We start from the raw sequence: 19322 nt of genomic DNA, 5'->3' as shown, positions 1-19322 counted from the left end.
TTAATGTTGTTATATAACTTAAAAGCATAAAAATTTACTTAAGTAATATACTTTGATATGAGATAAGTGTAATAAAGAATAGCTTTTCCTCTAGATTAGCAATAACTACCCAGAAATACAAAACAGAAAATTTATAGTAGAAATATTAAATACAAGATAATTAAAAGGAGGAAAGACTATCACTACATGAAATGAAATTACCATAACATTTTCAGTTTACAGAATATTAATATATTGAGTTCTCCCTTTAATCTGCTGTTCAGTACATAATCAGAGAGCAGCCAGCCCTGATCCTCAGCAAGCTCCAAGTCTAAGCCCAGGAGCAACAACGGGGATTGTCCTAAGATACCCTAAGGGCAGATGACACCACCCTTTTTGGGTGGGACAACGGAAGCCCAGAAAGGGGGGCTGCTTTTATCCAGAGTTGGGCTGGAGCCAACTCAGCAGGAGATCCTCAGTTTCCTCTGTTCCCTACCCCAGCATCTTCCTGCACCAACTTCCACCATTTGGTCATCTGTCTTGTTTCCTCTCTGCATTTCAATAAAAGTGAAATAGCAGCACTCAGTTTCATCTTAAAAGAGCTTGTATACAGGGGCAAGGGTTGTGGCTCAGTGGCAGAGCGCTCACCTAGCACATGCGAGGCCCTGGGTTCGATCCTCAACACCACATAAAAATAAATAAATAAATAAAATAAAGATATTAAAAGAGAGAGAGAGAGAGAGAGAGAGAGAGAGAGCTTGTACAGGAAGTGTCTGTCCCCAGTTGTACACTTGTGGTATCTGTAGAGCTGGCAGGTGGGACCCAAGAGGAAAGACCCCTGGAATCAGAGGGCACTGTTGCTCATTCAGTATCAAGCACTCATTCCAGGTTGGAGAAAGGTGGAACAGGTACCAGCTCTGCCCTCTGGAGCACCGACCGTGGCAAGCTCCTTCCTTAAAACAGAAAAGCTGCTGTGAAACTCTGGGGCTCTGAAAGATGGGGAGCCTCCTGCTAGGCCTGGGATCCCAAAGCCAACGCTGAACCGGAAAAACAAAACAATAAAATGGGCTTGGACGTGGAGGGATCTTCTAGTCTCAAATTTGCTTCTTTCTGTGTGGTTTTATGCAAGAAACTCAATACCTCTATTAGCCTATTTCCTTGTCTTTAAAATGGGTGTAGAAATAGCTGGCGTTAAAATGGGTGTAGAAATAGCTGGCGAAGAAGACAATTACTCAAGTGCCCGGGCGTTTAGCAAGCCTTCCCTGACGATCTTTACACGGAACCTGCTCCGAGCTAACAGCGCCAGCTCCCAGGGCGGGCCCGGAGCCAGGGTCTTCAGCCCCCACCATTCCCGCGGGCCATCTTCCCGGGCCTGTGCCTCCCCAAACCTAACGTCCCTGGCACCGCAGACAGGGAGGTGTTCGTGGAGTGAGGCGCACAAGGGGCGATCTTTGGCATTCTAGGCCACCAGACCGCGACTTCCTTCCACAGACACCCGGGTGAGCCCCAGCCCCGGAGCGGGCTCCCGCCGCGGTCTCCTGAGGCCTGGTTTGCACCTGCCGGTGCCTCCCACGCGCGAACTGGGGGGCTGAGCGCGCAGAGCGGCCCGGCCCACGCGGAGGGCGGGGCGAGCCGGGGCCTTTGTGTTCAAACAGGCCAATGGGTGGTGACGGTGGGCGGAGACGGCCGGCGGAGTCTGGCCAATGAGCTTCGGCCTGTCAGCGTTGACTGACGGGCGCACACATACACACTCGGCCACGCGCGCGCCGCCTGGCCCCACTCGCGCAGCGCGGGCCTCCGCCAGCCGCATTGTTCGCTCGCCCGCCCGTCACCGTCCGGTCCCGCGACACTGCTCCGCGCCCGCCGAAGCCCCGGGCCCCGCCGCTGTGTCGGACCTGGGCGGGGCGCCGCCCGCGAGATCCCGACGCAGGAAAGGGGCGCGCCCGGGCGGCGCGACGGGCCTCGGACGCCCGCGGCCCGGTACGGAGCAACCGCGGCAGCAGGTAACCAGGGTGGTGGGTCCGCCTCCCCTCGGCCCTGGGCAGGGCTGACCGCCGAGCCACGGTCGGGTCGCTCCCGCCCGGGCAGAGCTGCCAGGCCTGCTTCTTCCTCTCGGGGCCGAGCTGGGCCAGGCTCCAACCCCGCCGGGCGCACGCCCCTGGGCTGGTCGGGCAGGGCCGGCCTGGAGCCAAGGCCAGCGACCTGACTCATCCTGCCCCGCCGGCCCCCGCCCCCAGGGCTGGCCGCCCCACTGGTCAGCCGGGAGGGCGGTGTCTCCGGGCGGGACTTCCCTGCGCAGCCTCCCGGGAGGAGGAGAGCAGAGACCCGGCTGCCCCAAACCGGCCCAGGGCAGTGCCAGAGAGGCCAGGTCCAGGGACTGGCAGTTCCCGGCCAGTGACGCCTGTCAGAACTCTGGGAATAGGAAGGAGGCCGGTAGTGCTCAGTTCTAAAACAAAAACAAAACAAAACAGCCAGTGTGGGGGGCGGGGGCGGGGGCGGGGCGGGGTGTGACTTCAGTAAGCCCACCTTCTTCCCTGATGCGGGTTGGGCGTGTGGGGCGTGAAGGGAGAGGACAGTGAGCGCCCGGAGCGCCTTGCACGTCCCAGTGGAAATGGAGTGTGAATAAGAAGAGGAGTGAAAACGTCAGGTGCAAGATGTCCCAGATCTAGGTTAAATCTCAAGATCGGATGGATTTTGCCTTTTACATTTGTGATGGGGGCAGAACTGAGAAAAGAATGTAATTCTGCTCGGAAGTGTGGAATGGAGTTTTATTTGAGGGTTTCTTAACTGGTTGTATATGAGGGGAGTCTTGATATGTAAAAGATTTGGACTCCTAGAGGCTCACCTCTCCTTTGGGAGGATGGGGTCTTGACCTTTTCTATCTTATGAAATCCAAACTGAAGGGTAGAGTGTTCTGTGATGGCAGGAAAGGCTTGCAGTTTTTAGCTTTTAGCGTGCCCCTTGCCTGACAGTCAGAATGTGAAGATTCTTGCCAAGCAGAGTCTGGGTACTGTATAAACATGTGGCTTTGTGTCTGCCCCTGAGCTGGAGGCTTCACCCTGCAGCAGAGCAGGGGTTAAGAGGAGGAGCCCCTGTGAGCTGTCAGGTGGGGGAGGGCAGTGTGGGGTGGAACTACCTTATAAGGAGTGGAATACAGCCCAGGACCCAGGCCAGCTTCCTGCTTTGGCTACTACCAGTTGGTTACTTTACCAACACCAGCCAAAGCCAGGGATGGTGCCAGATGGGCATCCCATCTGGGAAGATGCCCATTAGCCCAGACAGAAAGCTGCTTATTTTTCAAAAGAGGAGGTCCTAACTGGACAGACCTGATCTTCTGGTTTACATAGTCAGAGTTGGGGTGTGTTAGTGTATGCCCACCATGTGGCCCAGAGAACTAGTGATTTTGGTGTGAACCAGGAACATCAGAAGTGATAAATGTCACAAGTACCATGAGCTCTCCAATGGGTTTGGGATATTAACAGTTACTTTGTAGTCCTGCCTGCCAAGAGGCTATGTTGGAACTCCTCACTTCAGTAATCCAAGATTTGGAATCTGGGTGTCCAGAGCTGAGAGCCTTAATCTTGCTCATGTGGTGGAATGCCCTCTGGCCAGCCTTGCCACTTTGACCTCTTTTGTCCTCATTATCAGCTTCTGAGCCTTGCTTTCAGCCTCACATGGCCCGAAAACTGGGACTGAATGTAATGCCATCCTGTGGTGCCACTTCCTCCTGTGTCGTTAGTTTGAATATTTGTTGGGTAATCATGCAGTTTACAGCCTGTTCTGAGTGTATGTGGGGCTATAGAAGATTCTAGTTGGAAGACCCAACACATTCTTAAAACAACCTGCAAACTTTTTGGTGGAGTAGAAAGACCCAGGCCCTATGACCTGTCAGGTCTGAGCTCAGATCTTCTCTGTCACTTGTAAGCTGGGTGACTGGGGCAAGTTACCCATCATCTTAGCGTCCCAGGTTCCCCCCTTGATAGGTGGGAGTGATGATACCCACCTCCCTTGTGGGATCACAAAGGGAGACTGGTGCCAAGGAGGCATTTTTCAAAAAATCTTATCGAGTCACATCAGGAAGAGGGGCATGTCATGCCTGGAGAGGTGGAATGTGAGCAGTCGCAATGTGGGAGGCTCTACTGGAGTGGGCTTTTTGGAGTCAGGAATGACCAGGGACTCAATAGTGTGGCTAAGGGGGAGCCCCCTCTGGAGGGAATCAGTGAGCCTGAAGCCAGACCCGCTCTAGGGAGAGGACAGTGCTGTGGGCAGCTAGGCTGGAAGCACCAGGGAGCCCCAGCACCTGGCTGGTGCCTGCCCTGTGCCAAGTTCTCTGCTGCATGTCGGAGGCTGAGGAGGCCCAGTTCTGGCTGTGTGCTGCCAAGTGTCAAGGAGGATCAAGGCAAACCGCATAAAGGCATAAAGCCCTGTGGAAGTTATGGTGGAGGCCCCAGGACGGCCCAGGGAGCCCCAAGGCAGGGCACAGTGACCACTGTGTCTTGGCCACACTGCAGGACCTTCGCCTGAATACAGGAGGCTCTGTCCTTCGTGGTGAGGCAGTGCCTGTTTCTCCTCCCTCAGGGACAGCCCTGAGCCTCACGTGCCATCCTTTCTTTCCCAAGACTTCTTCAAGGGACAGGCACATCCCCCCTCGCCATGTCCCGACGAAGCCAGCGCCTCACTCGCTACTCCCAGGGCGATGACGATGGCAGCAGCAGCAGTGGAGGGAGCTCGGTGGCAGGGAGCCGGAGTGCCCTGTTTAGGGACGGTCCTCTCAGGTAGGGCGCAAGGGGCTGCACGGCCCTGTCCAGGGCACGGCCCCCAGAGCAGGCGGCTCTTCCTGCTGCAACCTTCAGGGTGGCAGATGCCCATGTGAGGTCAGGGGTTCTGCCCTCTCCACCCATGTGAGAGGTGCTGCTCCCCCGCTGGCTAGTAACAGGAAGTGGGGAGAGGCAGCTTCAAGCATAAGCCAGGCCGGAAACCCCAAAAGTGCAGGCAGGGCTCACAGCACCCCTCCACCCTGGAAGGGTGTGGCAGGCTGGCCATCCTTCTCACACCCACACCCACGCGTCTCACCACCTGCAGGGCCTCAGCAGCTGCCTGGCAACTCAGGAGCAGTGACTGCCTGCCTCGTCCTGCCCCTTACGGTCGTAGGCCCCGAGGCTCTGGGCTGCTCTAGGAGGCCAGGCTGGGCCTGTCAGGTTTGGGGCGGGCTGTTGCATTAAGAAGCTCGGGAAAGAACTTTGACTTTGAAGTTAGAGATCTGGCTCCATTCTCACTGATGCACTTGCCTGTCTCCTGTGAAATTTAGAGCTAACAGGAGCAAAGACAGTACCTAGGGTTGGGGGTGTGGTGGCTCCGTGGTAGAGTGCCTGCCCAACATGTAGGCCCAGGTTCTAGCCCCCACTGCCAAAAAAACCAGGTGACAAAGACGGAAGGAAAAGATAACACCCGCATGAGTCGGCTGCCCCGGAACAAGGCTGACCCTGGGGAGAGGAGGCGCCAGGGCTGTGGCTTCGTCTGGAGTTCTGGCTGGGCTCACCACCCTGCTCCCTGCTTTCCCCTCGTGGCTGTCCCCAGGACCGTGAAGAGGAAATCCAGCAACATGAAGCGCCTGTCCCCAGCACCACAGCTGGGCCCCTCCTCTGACACCCACACCTCCTACTACAGCGAGTCTGTGGTCCGGGAGTCCTACATCGGCAGCCCCCGGGCGGCCTCCCTGGCCAGGAGCGCCCTCCTTGACGACCACCTGCACAGTGAGCCCTACTGGAGTGAGTGTCCCAAACCTTCCTCCTGGGGCTTTGCTTCCTCCCAGCTCCCCCCTAGTGTCCCCTCATGGGACATGCTTGTTGAAGCACCCTCTGCGCAGCCCAACGCGCTAAGGCACTGCAAGGCCTAGAAGAGCCCATTCCTCCCTGGCCAGGTGGGGACCTGAGGGTGAGGAGGAGGAGAGGCACCGGAGGCACCGAGAGCAGCCAAGTCAACGGGCTGGCAGAGAGCAAGGTCTCTGAGGACTTCCTGGGCTCCTCCTCCGGCTACTCCTCTGAGGACGATTTTGTGGGTAGGTGGGGCCTCCAAGGGAAGCTGGGCAGGGGACACCCTGACAGCACGAGAGGGTGTGGTATGGGGCATCCCTCCTGCGCCCAGCACTCCCTGAACCTGTCTGGGGTGGCCCCTCATGCATTGGGCCATGCACTTTGTCCCACCCCCACTGGTGTGTGAGCAACCCAAGGCCAATGGCTCTGTGTTTTGCCCGTTTCAGCAGTTCAGTGTGAGCCCTGCACATAGTGGGTACTTCACATAATATTTGTTAGATGCACGAGTGGTCCCTTTTGTCTAGTTCTGAACAACAGAGTGAGGGATTGTGGGTGAGGAGAGGCCGCCAATCAGAAAGCTCTGGTGGGAGAGAAATGTCAGAAGCCTCCCATGCCACTCCGCCCACAAGCATTTCCCCACCTACCGTGAGCAGGCCCGTGTGCCGCTCTGGGGATGTGAAGGAGATGGCTCAAGTAGATGGTCAGGCTCCATATCCCCAGAGGAGGCTCTTAAAAGGGCCCAGGAGCTGGGCAAGATGGTGCATTCCTGTAATCCCAGCAGCTCAGGAGGCTGAGGCCAGAGAATTATGAGTTTAAAGCCAGCCTCAGCAATTTAGCAAGGCCCTGAGCAACTTACTTAGCAAGATTCTGTCTCTAAATAAAATATTTAAAGAGGGCTGGGGATGTGGCTCAGTGGTTAAGCGCAGTGCCCAGGGGCTGAGCTGGTTTCCTCCCGTGCTCCCCTGCAGGCTACTCGGACACAGACCAGCATAGTTCGGGGTCTCGGTTGAGGAGTGCTATCTCTCAGGCCGGCTCCTTTGTCTGGACAGTGGTCACTTTTCCAGGTGGGTGCCGGCTGAGTGTGCTCAGTGCCTCCTGCTCTCCACGGCAGTGACTTCATGCTGGGCACCAGGCCTGACAGAGACAGGTCATTCTAGGATAGTTACTGGGGGCCAAAAGACCCGGGGACAGGGGGTGTGGAGCAGCAGCAAAGCAGAAGAGGGTGCACTAGTATGGGGTGCGGGGGCAGAAGGGGACCACAGACAGAAAGGGTGAAGTGCCGCACACGGCCTCAAGTCTTAGGCTCCATAGCTGCTTTTTCAGGCCGGATCTTTGGACTTCTCTACTGGTGGGTTGGCACCACCTGGTACCGCCTGACGACAGCTGCGTCCCTCCTCGATGTCTTCGTTTTAACCAGGTGAGCGAGTCTCCAGCCTTGACAGTGAATCAGAACGCCCTGGGACTGAAGGAGCAATGCCCCATCTTAACCTGGGCGTGGCGATCCCCCAGTTTACCTGTAGCTTTCATCTGGGAGCAGGAAGTGCCCCCCAGAGCCCAGGACTGCCAGAAATGGGTGGTGCGCAGAGGCAGGTTTTGTTCCTTCGGGACAAAACTGTAAACCACAGATTCTTGTATCCTGGACACGTCCTACTAAGTGCCACCCCTCCAGCCGCTTCTGATGTATTTGTTAGATGCACGAGTGAGTCTCTGAGAAGGCTTGTGCTGGTGATGCCTTGAGGCGCTAACTCAGCCGTGAGGTTCCCAGATAGTCCAGCTTCCCTTTGGGGCCTCTGACAGTCCAGACAGGTTTGCCTGCTTGTGTTCAGAAGCCACAAAGAGATGGTGCCTGAGGATGCTGTGAGTCCTCCCTCAAGTTCCCAGACCAGCAGGACCACGGTTTGGGAACTTGTTTCCCTTGGCAGAGGAAAGAAAATTGGACCAGAATCAGGATCCTTCTGTCCATGATCAGGTCAGGGCAGGCAACCAGCAATGCCAGGAAGAGGGCCAAGGACTGGTGCATGTTACCAATAAAGGTTCCTTGTTCTAGAAGAAAATATTTGTGTATAGGGAGTTACATATTATTTTCTATATTTGCTTGCTTACAGGGTCTCTCTTTACAAAAATGTTTATAGATGTCTCTGAGCCCACACTATTTATTGTCGGTAACCTCCATAAGATTCCTAGAGTCAAAATTGTCCTCATCACTTCATGACCAGTGGATAAGGCTGGTGTCCAGTCTGACCCTGACCCCATGAGAAGCTCACAGGTTGCTCACCTCAACCCTAGTTCAGGGTTCAGAAAGCCTCCGGGGCTGTCTGGGGGTCGGAGGCCCGCTCCTCATGCTTCCCTCCGTCTGCCTGCCCACCGCCCAGGCGCTTCTCCTCCCTGAGGACTTTCCTCTGGTTCCTGCTGCTGCTGCTGCTCCTGACAGGCCTGACCTATGGTGAGTCAGGGTGGGAAGTGCCAGGGGGCGGGGCAGAGCATGGCAGATGCTGGGCTAGCGGCCAGTGTGACAGGCAGGGACTGGGCAGAGCTCTGGGCCTGAGACCCTTCTCGCCTGGCCTCCACCATGTCCTCCACTGACCCGTGCTGCCCCTTCGTGGGGTGTCCCAGGCAAAGGGAAGAGGCCCAGTCTACTGATCTTGCGCTAAATTGGGACAGCCACATGGCTGTTCAGGGTGCCTTGAGAACATCGCCCTTGGCAGAACACACCCAGGACAGCTGTGCTGGGTGCAGCAGGAGCTCGGGGCTTTTATTATTAGCAGTCACTTCTCCTCCTGTCTGGGGCAGGACAGAGCCGTGCAAGCAGACCCATCTCACAAGACCAGGCTAGGGCTTTAGCTGTCCTGAAGGTAAGAACAAAGCAGTACACTGTGGTGTAGCCACCTGGTCACTTACCTGGGACTCTGCAGGTTCCAGTCTTGGCCGCGGGACTGTCCCATTCACGTTTCATTTTGTGTGGGCAATTTTACCCGAGTTTCCTGATTTCACGGGACTTACCTATGTGGTCTGAGACTCACTTTTTTTTAGTTGTAGATGGACACAACACCTTTATTCTTATGTGGTGCTGAGGATCGAACCCAGCGCCCTCCACTGAGGCGAGCTCTCCACCACTGAGCCCCAGCCCCAGCCCGAGACTCACTCTTAATGACTGTGTAAACTTCTAAATATTTTTTAGAGTTGGTTTGATAGGCTTAGCATCTATTCAACTTGTATTTTTTTTTATTAATATCAGGCAGAACATTTTCCCACCATGTTTTCTCTTTGCTTCCTGTTGCAAGAACAGCTTGTGCATACCCAGTGGGGCCTGGGCATTACCCTAAAAATAACCATGGTCCTTGGTAATCGCATACCACTTTACCTGGAGAACCTTTCCCCAGACACCATCTCCCTGTCATGTGGAGATGCAGGTGGAGAGGGGCGCATGTCTGAGTGACACATGTCCACCTGGGACTTCAAGCCCAGAGGTCATGTGCTTCCTCTCAGCTGCTCACAGCTGATGATTGAGCTGCCAGGGTGGAGTGACCAGGACGGAGACTTCTCAGCCACTGACTTCTTCAGGCTCACACTCCCCACCCAGGCTCACAGCCCCCACTACTCAGGAGTCAACACGTCACAGAGAGGCCACCCCCAAAGTCAGCAGGTGTTTCTGTGGCTGCAGCTGTGCGAGCAGCTGATGCCTCCTGTCCTCCTAGTGTCGTGGTGCCCAGCCTGACAGCCCGGTTACCTGGGGAGCTTCTCAAACATACCCTCACCGGGCCCTGAAAGCCAGCTAACGCCCCCTGGAGGGGGCAGCAGGTGCTGGGTGTTTGAAGGCTCCTGGGTGATGAGGCTGTTGGGCCAGACCCAGAACCACTGTCAGGTTCTACCCTGGATTCTCCCTAACTGGCCAGAGCCATTTTGAGTTTTGCCATCGACAGAATAGATGAAGGACCTCTGAGGAGGCTGCGAAGATGAGGATGAGCCTCATGCTGAGGCTCGAGGAAGAAGTGCGGCCTCTAGCAGAGCTCCCTCGAGTAACACAGGTCACCATGCCCAAGGTGAGGCCGCCTCTTGCTGCTGGCCCCAGCCTGAGTGACTGTCTTCACCCTGTGCCAGGTGCTTGGTATTTCTACCCCTACGGGCTGCAGACGTTCCACCCCGCTGTGGTTTCCTGGTGGGCAGCGAAGGACAGCAGGAGGCAGCCTGAGGTGTGGGACTCCAGAGGCTCTTCCCCACAGTTCCAGGTGAGTGCAGGGCTGCGCAGACCTCCCCCACCTGCCTCTGCACTTGACCTTGCCCCACGCCCCTCTGTGTTCTGACCCCCCTTTCCCTGCTGTCTGGGGCACAGGTGTTAGGGTGGGGTGGCCTGCACACCAGTATGACTCAAAAGTGTCCAAAATGTAGTTGCAGCCTAAGGACAGAAAACAGAAGGAAAAGTGACCAGCAAATTGCTACCTGCCTTATTCCTTTTCAATACAATGCCACCTTGTTGCCCGCTCAAAGGAGCGGCAGCAGACTGGTGTGCAACGGCGACTGGCGACTGGCTGGCCTTGGCCCTTGCGGGGAAGGCCATCCTGCTGCACTTTGGTCACCTTGCTGGATGTCCCAGGCTTGCTCTCTCAGTAGCTGGGCAGGGTTCCAAGGATGCTGGCCAGACTGCAGGGACCTGCCGGAGGCCACACACTGTCACTTCCATTCTTTTGGTGATGCAGAGCTTAGGGATAGTCCAGATTCAAGGAGACAGAAGAGGAAGACCTCTCGAGGGAGAAGCGGCAGGGTGCGCTGTAGAGGGCAGGCCCCGGGAGAAGCGAGGGTTTGTTGCCAGTTTTATAATTGCCAGTGTATGAAGATGGACAGGCCCAGGCTGTGCCCTCAAGGAGTCTGCAGTCAGTCAACGGGGACAGGAGGATGTGCAGCCAGAACATGGTGTGAGCGTGGGTTGCTTAGGATTCTCTGTCCCCATTGGTTGCTATGGCGCCTGCCCACAGTCCCAGTGATAGGAGGCTGAGGCAGGAGGATCCCAAGTTTTTTGTTTTTTTTTTTAATGTGATTCTGGGGATTGAACCCAGGGCCTTGTGCAAGTGAGGCAAACACTCTACCAACTGAGCTACACCCCCAGCCCCAGGATTCCAAGTTTAAGGCCAGCCTGGGCAACTCAGTGAGACCCTGTTCCAAAATGAAAAGGGCTGAGAAGTAGCTCAGTAGTTGAGCTGCGGGTTCAGTCTCTAGTACCAAAACAAAACAACACGATCCCCACTGTAGTTACTTAAACTTTGCTTACACCTCGCTGACTTTATTTTATATCACATTTTAATCATATATATCCATGAACACTGCTTTCCTCAACATAATTTATTAATTTATAAAATGATGACATATTCTGTCATCTATGACTTCCTTTTTAATTATCAAAGATAACCTTTTCTGCAAAAAGGGGAAGTGAAGCTTGAACACAGCTTCACCTTTGCTTATATTTGAATAAAGACAGCAGATGGGGCCGGACAGGGCGGCCAAGGCGGGGCAGGCGGGGAGAGCTCTGCTTTTATTGGTTTTTTGAGGCCCGTGAACACGCTGCTATGTGAGATGGAACTTCTAAAACTCAGAAGCCCTTCCACCCGTCTGTGAGCCTCTTGCCATTTAACTGATGTTTGACAGATTGCATTTCATAATCTCTCTTGCAAAGATTTTGTTTTGTCAACAATATTCTCAAAATTTGTGACATACTATCAAATGCCACCCTCTGGTCCAAATGACCATTACTCCGCCTTCAGCTTCCCAGTGGGGCACCCAGCTAAAGAGGAGAAGGCAAGGGCTCCCTCCCTAGTAGCTAGGGAAGGGGTGGAGCTGAGCACCGCTGTGGCTGGAGCTTTCAGTGCTCATCTCTCCCACCTACACTCCTGCCTGGCGGAGGGGACAGGGCAGTGGGCCCAGCAGGTCACTCAGGCCACCCCACCCACACTGACACCTACTACAGCTTCCCATCCTTTATTTGGACCAACCCTATTCTCCAGTCCCCTCCCCTGCCCCCCTGCACGTCCTTGGGCTCTGATTCTTGCAGCTCTCCCTGGGGCCCGCCCTGGGGACCCCCGCCTTCCTATCTGGGAACACCTGCCTCTCCCTGGCATGTACCCCAGCCACAGTCCCAGCCTGAGCTTAGTCACAGTCTTCCTGGGGCTCTCTTCCCTCTCTGCTGGCTCACAGTGGCGTGTGCATGAAGTGTCCTTGTGGGGAGCTCCTGGGTCCCTCACCTCTGTTCCTGCCCTGCCCACCAGGCAGAGCAGCGCATCCTGTCCCAGGTGCACTCCCTGGAGCGGCGCCTGGAAGCTCTTGCTGCTGAGTTTTCCTCCAACTGGCAGAAGGAGGCCATAAGGCTGGAGCGCCTGGAGCTGCGGCAGGGTACCACTGGCCAGGGGGGCAGCAGTGGCCTGAGCCATGAGGACACCCTGGCACTCCTGGAGGGGCTGGTGAGCCGCCGAGAGGCCGCCCTGAAGGAGGACATCCGCAGGGATACCGCCACTCTCCTCCAGGTGGGGAGCAGAGCTGCCCAAGGGTGGGAACTCGGGACCGTGGGCGTTTGGGGTGGAGGGGACCCTGCAGGGTGAGAGAATGAGCACTGATAGGGTCAGCCAGCTCTGCCACTTGGCAGCTTCTCTGTCTAAGCCTCAGTCACAAATAGAACCTGTCCTGGTGGAGGCACCTGGAGCACCAGCCCCTCAGGAGACCCTGTCTCAAAGTAAATAGTTCAAAAGGCTGGGGGTGTAGCTCAGTGAGGGGGCGCCCCGGATTCCATTCCCAGGACAGCAAAACATATTTTAAAATATTGCTTTAAAGAGAAAAATGCAGATGCTGTCTTCTCTTCCCCCAAGCTGTGAGGGGTGTGATGTGGAGCGTGGCCTGGTGCCTGACGCCACAGGCGTGGTGTGCCATAGAGATCAGGCGGGACTCTTGCCTGTTTCAGAGAAGCACGGTGGCCTATGGCCAAGAGCCGAAGCCCGGGAACCAGAGCCCTGGTTCGGATCCCGGTTAGAACACCTCCTAGTGGCAAGCGCCCCTCCAGCGCTGCTGTCAAATCTTCAGTCCTCCCCTCGTGTCTGACAGGAAGAACTGGTCACTCTGAGGGCAGAACATCACCAAGACTCGGAAGACCTCTTCAAGAAGATTGTCCAGGCCTCCCAGGTTGGTGGGCCGGGGCATGTGGGCCTCTGCTGGGGTCCTGACCCAGTTCCACAACTCTTCTTGATCTGAGAGACACTTGGGACCCCTGGTCCTTGCAGGGACACTGCTGGGTGTGCGTGGGAAGCACGAGGTCTCCTGCCTTCCCTGTGTGAGCGGAACTCACCCCTCCACGGGGAGCACGCTCAGGACCACGACGGCTGTCCCTGGTTGTGCCCATGCCGAGGGAATGGGGACGTGGAAATAGGAGGGTGCATCAGATGTGGGGCGAGACTCTCAGGACTCTGGCCAAGTGGCCAGTTTGACCTTTGCTGTGAGGAACCCTGGGGCAGAGATGTGGTCAAGTAGGTGCCCAGTGGAGGCGTCGCTCCTCTATGAGCTCGCTGTTTCTTGTGTCCCTCAGGAGTCGGAGGCTCACATCCTGCAGCTGAGGTCAGAGTGGCAAAGGTAAAGTCCCAGCCATCTGCTCCCCTCCCGCCCAGCCCCAGGTCAGGACCCCTGTGTGCAGCCTGTCTGAGGGGCGGTGCTTAGTAGGGGCTGCTCATGGTGGGAGGTGCCTCTGCAGCAGGACCCAGGTGTGTGGGCTGCCTGTAGCCAGCGTCATTTCTGCCTCGTGCAGGCCACCGCCTCACAGCCCACCGTCCACAGTTGGTGAGGCGAGAGGCTGCACCAGAGCGGGTCATGGGATCAGATCTGAATTAGCTCTGGGACAGGGATGCCACCCTCTGGCTTCTGGGCTGTGTCCTACAAGTCACTCTCTAAGAGCAGGCCCTGCTTAGTGGGCACCACTGTATGACAGAAGCCAACCAAGGGTTCCTCTTTCTTCCTCTCTCTGGGACTAGGATGACCCAGGAGGCCTTCCAGGAGAAGGCGATGAAGGAGCTGGGGCGGCTGGAGGCCCAGTTAGCCAGCCTGAGGCAGGAGCTGGCAGCTCTGTCCCTGAAGCAGAGCGTTGTGGCAGATGAAGTGGGCCTGCTGCCCCAGAAGATTCAGGCTGCTCGCGACGACGTGAGTTGGAACCATCTGAGGGCCCTGCCAAGCACCCTTTGCTCTGAGTCCATCTGCCCTGGGGTCTGCACAGCAGGAGCCTCCTGCCCCGGCCTGTTATCTCCAGGGTACCACTGCAGAGCTGGACTCGGCACAGGCCTGGGCCTGCCTGGCAGGAGTGCCTGCTTCTCCTGGATGCCCAGGGATTGTGGTTCATCAGCCTTTCCTCCAAGGGCCTCCCTCCCGCCCAGCCCTGCTCCCCAGCTAACTACCACCCCGCCTGGCCTGGCTTTGCCACAGCAGCCTCTGCTACTCCTGCAAGCCTCTTAGTAACACCATGTTTTGTCCCTAGGTGGAATCTCAGTTCCCTGCCTGGGTCAGTCAGTTCCTTCTCCGAGGTGGAGGCACCCGCGCTGGCCTCCTCCAAAGAGAGGAGATGCAAGCTCAGCTGCGGGAGCTGGAGAGCAAGATCCTCTCCCACATGGCGGAGATGCAGGGCAAGTCGGCCCGGGAAGCCGTGGCCTCCCTGGGACTGACGCTGCAGAAGGAAGGCGTGGTCGGGGTCACAGAGGAGGTGAGGAGCAGGCACCCCACAGACACGCTGCTGTTCTCACTGGGAGCTGGAGGACTGGGAGGTCTCAGACCCCAGCTCCTCACTTCCAGGACATAAGTGGCATGAGGAAGCTCTGACATTTGCCTTGGGCCCAGTGGAGGTGGGTGGAGGTGGCACCCATACCTGCCTGGGTGCCAGCATGGCACAAGCCTAGAGGGTCAGTCCACTATGGCAACAGGACGGGGCAGGCTCATCTCCTTCCCATGGTGACCGTGTCCTGGGCCGTGCTTTAGCAGGTGCACCGGATTGTGAAGCAGGCCCTGCAGCGCTACAGCGAGGACCGCATTGGGATGGTGGACTACGCCCTGGAATCAGGAGGTGTGTGCGCCACCTCCTCCACGTGCCTTGTCATGGTCCCCACCCACAATAGCTGGGCCCCAAATCAGCACATGTCACCAACACAGACTCTTCACCAAGGCAGGGATGGCTCAGGGAAGCAGGAGGTACCCAGGCATCGGAGGGGTGGTATCTCAGCTGCTCCCTGGGTCTGGGCACCTTCCCTGTCCTCAGTGAGGAGACAGGCAGTGGCAGCCTCTCCTGGCGGCTGCAGCCTTCATGCCAGGGCTCCTGTGGCTGGCAGCCTGAGCTGGTCGTCTGGGTCTTCCCCTGCAGACACCCACCTTGTCCTTCTTTTCTGTTTCAGGGGCCAGTGTCATCAGCACCCGATGCTCCGAGACCTATGAGACCAAGACAGCCCTCCTCAGCCTCTTCGGCATCCCCCTGTGGTACCACTCCCAATCACCCCGTGTCATTCTTCAGGTAGGCAACAGGGCTCAGGGCACGTTGGGATGTGGCCCCCTTCTCCAGTCAGCCAAATTGGACTTGGGGCCTCATTCTGATTTATCTTCTCTCCACTCCAGCCAGATGTGCACCCCGGTAACTGCTGGGCCTTCCAGGGGCCCCAGGGCTTTGCCGTGGTCCGCCTCTCTGCACGCATCCGCCCCACAGCTGTTACCTTAGAGCATGTACCCAAGGCACTGTCACCCAATAGCACCATCTCCAGTGCCCCCAAGGACTTTGCCGTCTTCGTGAGTATCAACCAGTGTGGGGCTGGAAGGGTTGTAGGAGTGTCCTGTGGGTATCTGCCGAGATTCCAGCTGGGGTCACTGGCTGGGAGGAAGGGAGTGGACTTGGAAGAAGTGGAGCCAGGGACGGCACGTCAGTCCCAGTCATCTCAGGCTAGGGGAAGAAACCACGGCATGTGCTATTAAGTGATCATCACTGGTTACAGAGAAGTCCTGTGGTAGCCATTTCCAGTGCCCAGACCCCTTGCAGCTCCTGGGGGATCCTGTCTGACCTGCAGAGTGGGAGGGAGTCACACTCTCACTCCCTGCCTCTCCCCTCCATCCTGTCACCCTCTTGCAGGGGTTTGATGAAGATCTGCAGCAGGAGGGGACGCTTCTGGGCACGTTCACCTATGACCAGGATGGGGAGCCCATTCAGACCTTCTACTTCCAGGTACAGACCCATGAACTAGTGGGTGCAGCAGATGTCTCCCTGGCACTTACTCTGCCAGGCACAGGGTTCAGAGAGAGATGCAGTCCCTGTTCTGCCCTCCTCAGATCAGGCAGCAGAAGTGGAGAAGTCCAACTTTGTAGATGGCATAGGGGAGTGTCCCCTCTGGAAGGGCACGTCAGGGAAGCTTCCTGAAACGGGGCACTAATGAGGCAAGTTTATGAAAGAAAGATTGGGTTGCCAGGAAAGACAACTGAAGGGCATTCTAGGAGAGAGCAGGGCATGGCCAGCTAGGCTCAGACAGGACCTGTGTCTTAAACTCAAGTGGGCATCAGATCTCCTAGGACCCTTAGGAACAGACTCCAGCCTCCACCCCAGCAGTCTGATTTCTTAGGGCTGATGGGCCCCAGGGACCCGAGTTCAAACACACCATCCAGTGAATTCAAGAAAAGTGAAGAATTAGGTGGGTGAGGGATTGTGAGAGGGGAGAGAGGGGTAAGAGGCAGGAGGAATGGCCTCAGAGAGGCCCTCAGGGCCAGGGGGTGGGTGAGGACGGCATTGCTGTAGGTAACAGTATGATGTGCATTTTTGTTAAGGTCTAAATAGTGACTCCAAGGAAGGCCAGCCTGGAGCCAGGGATCTAATTCAGGAAGTGGTGGTGGGGAACATGCCAGAACTGATCAGGTCTGCACAGGGTGTGGGGGTGAGGATGAGGCAGTGGGAAGGCCTCAGAGCTCAGGCTGGGGGAGAACAGGGGGCAGAGGCAGAGCAGGGGACAATTTACAGGTTACCAGCATTAAGGGTCTAGGAGCTGGTACCCAGAGGGGCTAATGCAGAGCGGGGAGTGGGTTTGCCTACTGTTTTCCCAGTTGCTGTTGAAGGACTAGATGTAAGATGGTTGTCATCAGTTTGGGGATGATGATGGGGTCTTTGCAGGGGCTGGGTTTCTCAGGGTACGGGAGAGGCCAGGGGAGAGGATGGACAGAAGGCACTACACCTGTGGCATCAGGCAGGCGAGATATGCTGCAAATGCTGCCTCAAACATTGTGGCTTTGAAGCACAAAGGACAGGCTGACGGGCACTTGAGGCCCACACCATCATGCACCAGGGCCTCCACAAGGGGAGCTCTAGCTGCTGATAAAGTAACAAAGCAACTGCAGAAGAACTCGACCAGCTCTTGACTGAACTGTGCTGTTCCTCAGCACCAAGACCACTTATATGTGGTCTGAGGGCAGGGCTTAGTGCAGCTCACATGGGTCAGTTGATGGCCAGTGTAGAATATTGGTGTCCCAGAGGGCCCTTGGCCCTTGGGCTGCAAACTCTGTGCTAGGAGGCTGAAGACAGGCACATAAGAAGCCAGAGACTCAGGGGAGAGGAGGGGTCTCTGGTCCTAAGGATGATCATGTCCCCCACCTACCTCTGTCAGTGAGGTCTCAACGGACTCTCTGACACCATCAACCCTTCTTCTCTACCCAGGCTACTAAAATGGCCACATACCAGGTGGTGGAGCTGCGGATCCTTACCAACTGGGGCCATCCCGAGTACACCTGCATCTACCGCTTCCGGGTGCACGGGGAGCCTGCTCACTAGCCCTGTGAAGCTTCTCATGCCTGCTGCCAGCCATCTGGGAGGCTTGCCCCTCCCACATGCACCCCTACTCTAGGAGTGCGTGTGCAGCACCCCACCTCCAACCCCACAAGCTTGATCAGCGCTCTGACTTCCAGGAGCAAGAAAGAAGAGCCCTGGCCCTGGGGTGATGAGAAAGAATGTGCAGGGTTTTGTCAAGCAGCGGGCAGCCCACAGTGGCCAGCAGGTTCCAGTGCTTCCAGCACCCTTCCTTCTCCAGACTGGGCTGGCACCATGGGGAATACATAGCATACCAGGGGGGTGGGGAGGCAGGAGGCAGGGCCACCACCCAGAGAGCTCCTGGTGGGGGTAAAGCAGGTGGGAAGCGATGGTGGGCCCCACCTGACCGGGGGAGGAGGTTGCTCAATATCCAACTGCTGTGCTCTGCCCGCGAGGCTAGTGTCACGGATTGGCCCGCGGGGATCCCAAGGGGCTTCTTCAGAGGCCTGTTTTATCCTGGGTAGAGGTGGGCCACGGGGCTTCTTATACCCTGGCGGGGACTGCTCCTGTGCACCTCTTAAGGCTGCTGCCTATGCCAACCTGTTGGAGTCCCCTGTGCTGGGGGCAACCTCGGCTTTTTCTCTCCTGATGCCAGGGCAAAGCCTGCTCTGCCCCCCATTCCTGCTAGGGCCCGCCTGTGTCCCAGAGCAAGCTTCCCACATTCTCCAGCTGCAGGGGCCTAGGTCTGCCTTTGGGGTCATTAGCATTTGGGGTTACCTAGGAGGGAGGGGACAGGAGACCTCCTTGTCCAGTGGTAATGACCGTGACAGTGCCATATGACCCAACAGTGCCATTCAGGGTGTCAGGTGGGAGGAGGGCTGTCTGCAATGAGGAGAGGGGCTTTAGACCCACGGCCCTGCTGTATAATGTATATATTTTTCAAGGTCTGTTTTTTTAACTTCAAAGCTAAGGGCTTGATTCTTAGCCCCGTTCTGTGGGGCACTGGGTGGTTCTCAGCGGGGCTTGGTCCTGGCCTGTGGGGAGGGGGCAGGACCTGACTTGGCTCTGAGGCTCAGGTGACGATGAAGTAGTGGCCCCTGCACAGCCCTGCCCCTGCCCCGAGACAACCAAGTCTCGTTCTGCGCTCTCCTGTCACAGATGCTGCACTGTTGGTTTTTAATTTTTTATCTTCAGATTCTAATTTATGGCTATGCAAAAATAAATAAATAAAAGGATGCCAGGATCAGCAGAGCATGGCTCTTCTCTGGCAGCTGCTCTTGGGGAAATGGGGCAATGAATTCTTAGTCACATCAGTGTCCCCAAAGGCTTACTCCTGAAATCTGGAAACCCAGGGCATTTGGTCAAAACCCAGTCATGACGGGGTTGGGACACAAGGCAAGATCCTCTCCAGTGTTTCTGGGCTCAAGGGCTGTCAGGAGGAAAAAAAAAAAAAAATGGCTTTAGGAGCTGTCACTAATACTCCATGCAGAAGAGGCCTTTCCTGTCTGTCCCACTGGGATAGGCTCCTGCTGCTTCACCTCTAGGGTGTCAGTGAGCAGGTGGACCCATCTACAAAGTAGTCATCTAGCCCTCTCCATCCACATGCCATCCTAGGACCTTGCTCCTGGTAAAGATCCCACAGATTCCTGCTCAAGTACAGAAGGGTCAGGCCACTGATTTGAGATCAAAGGATCAACAAGTTTATTCTTCATCAACTACAAAGGGACACATGGGAAGGCTAAGACCTGAAGAGA

At 56.5% G+C, this 19322-nt stretch overlaps 1 protein-coding gene across 4 annotated transcripts; it reads left to right on the top strand.

Annotated features, from left to right (window-relative positions):
• Positions 1-1873: 1873 nt before the first annotated feature.
• Sun2 (Sad1 and UNC84 domain containing 2) lies at positions 1874-18817 on the top strand. Of its 4 annotated transcripts, none has more exons than XM_058574329.1 (18): positions 1874-1982; positions 4599-4754; positions 5557-5747; positions 5900-6037; positions 6761-6856; positions 7116-7209; positions 8165-8235; positions 9891-10018; positions 12047-12301; positions 12873-12950; positions 13351-13394; positions 13790-13955; positions 14287-14508; positions 14784-14865; positions 15191-15306; positions 15408-15575; positions 15913-16005; positions 17479-18817. In XM_058574329.1, exons 2-18 carry the CDS (start codon positions 4633-4635, stop codon positions 17590-17592), a joined length of 2178 nt encoding a protein of 725 aa, XP_058430312.1. In that variant the 5' UTR covers positions 1874-1982; positions 4599-4632; the 3' UTR covers positions 17593-18817. The 4 variants fall into 4 exon arrangements, with proteins under 4 accessions (XP_058430312.1, XP_046285124.1, XP_058430311.1 ...); XM_046429168.2 differs by having other exon boundaries at positions 14781-14865; XM_058574328.1 differs by having other exon boundaries at positions 7104-7209.
• The last annotated feature ends 505 nt before the right edge of the window (positions 18818-19322 follow it).

The sequence above is a fragment of the Marmota monax genome, unplaced genomic scaffold, assembly GCF_021218885.2.
Source record: "Marmota monax isolate L192 unplaced genomic scaffold, Marmota_monax_Labrador192_F-V1.1 WCK01_AAM20220418_F8-fsc00051, whole genome shotgun sequence".
NCBI classification, from domain to species: domain Eukaryota; kingdom Metazoa; phylum Chordata; class Mammalia; order Rodentia; family Sciuridae; genus Marmota; species Marmota monax.
The sequence above is the reverse complement of the archived record's forward strand: the minus strand, read 5'-3'. Positions and strand labels throughout refer to the sequence as shown.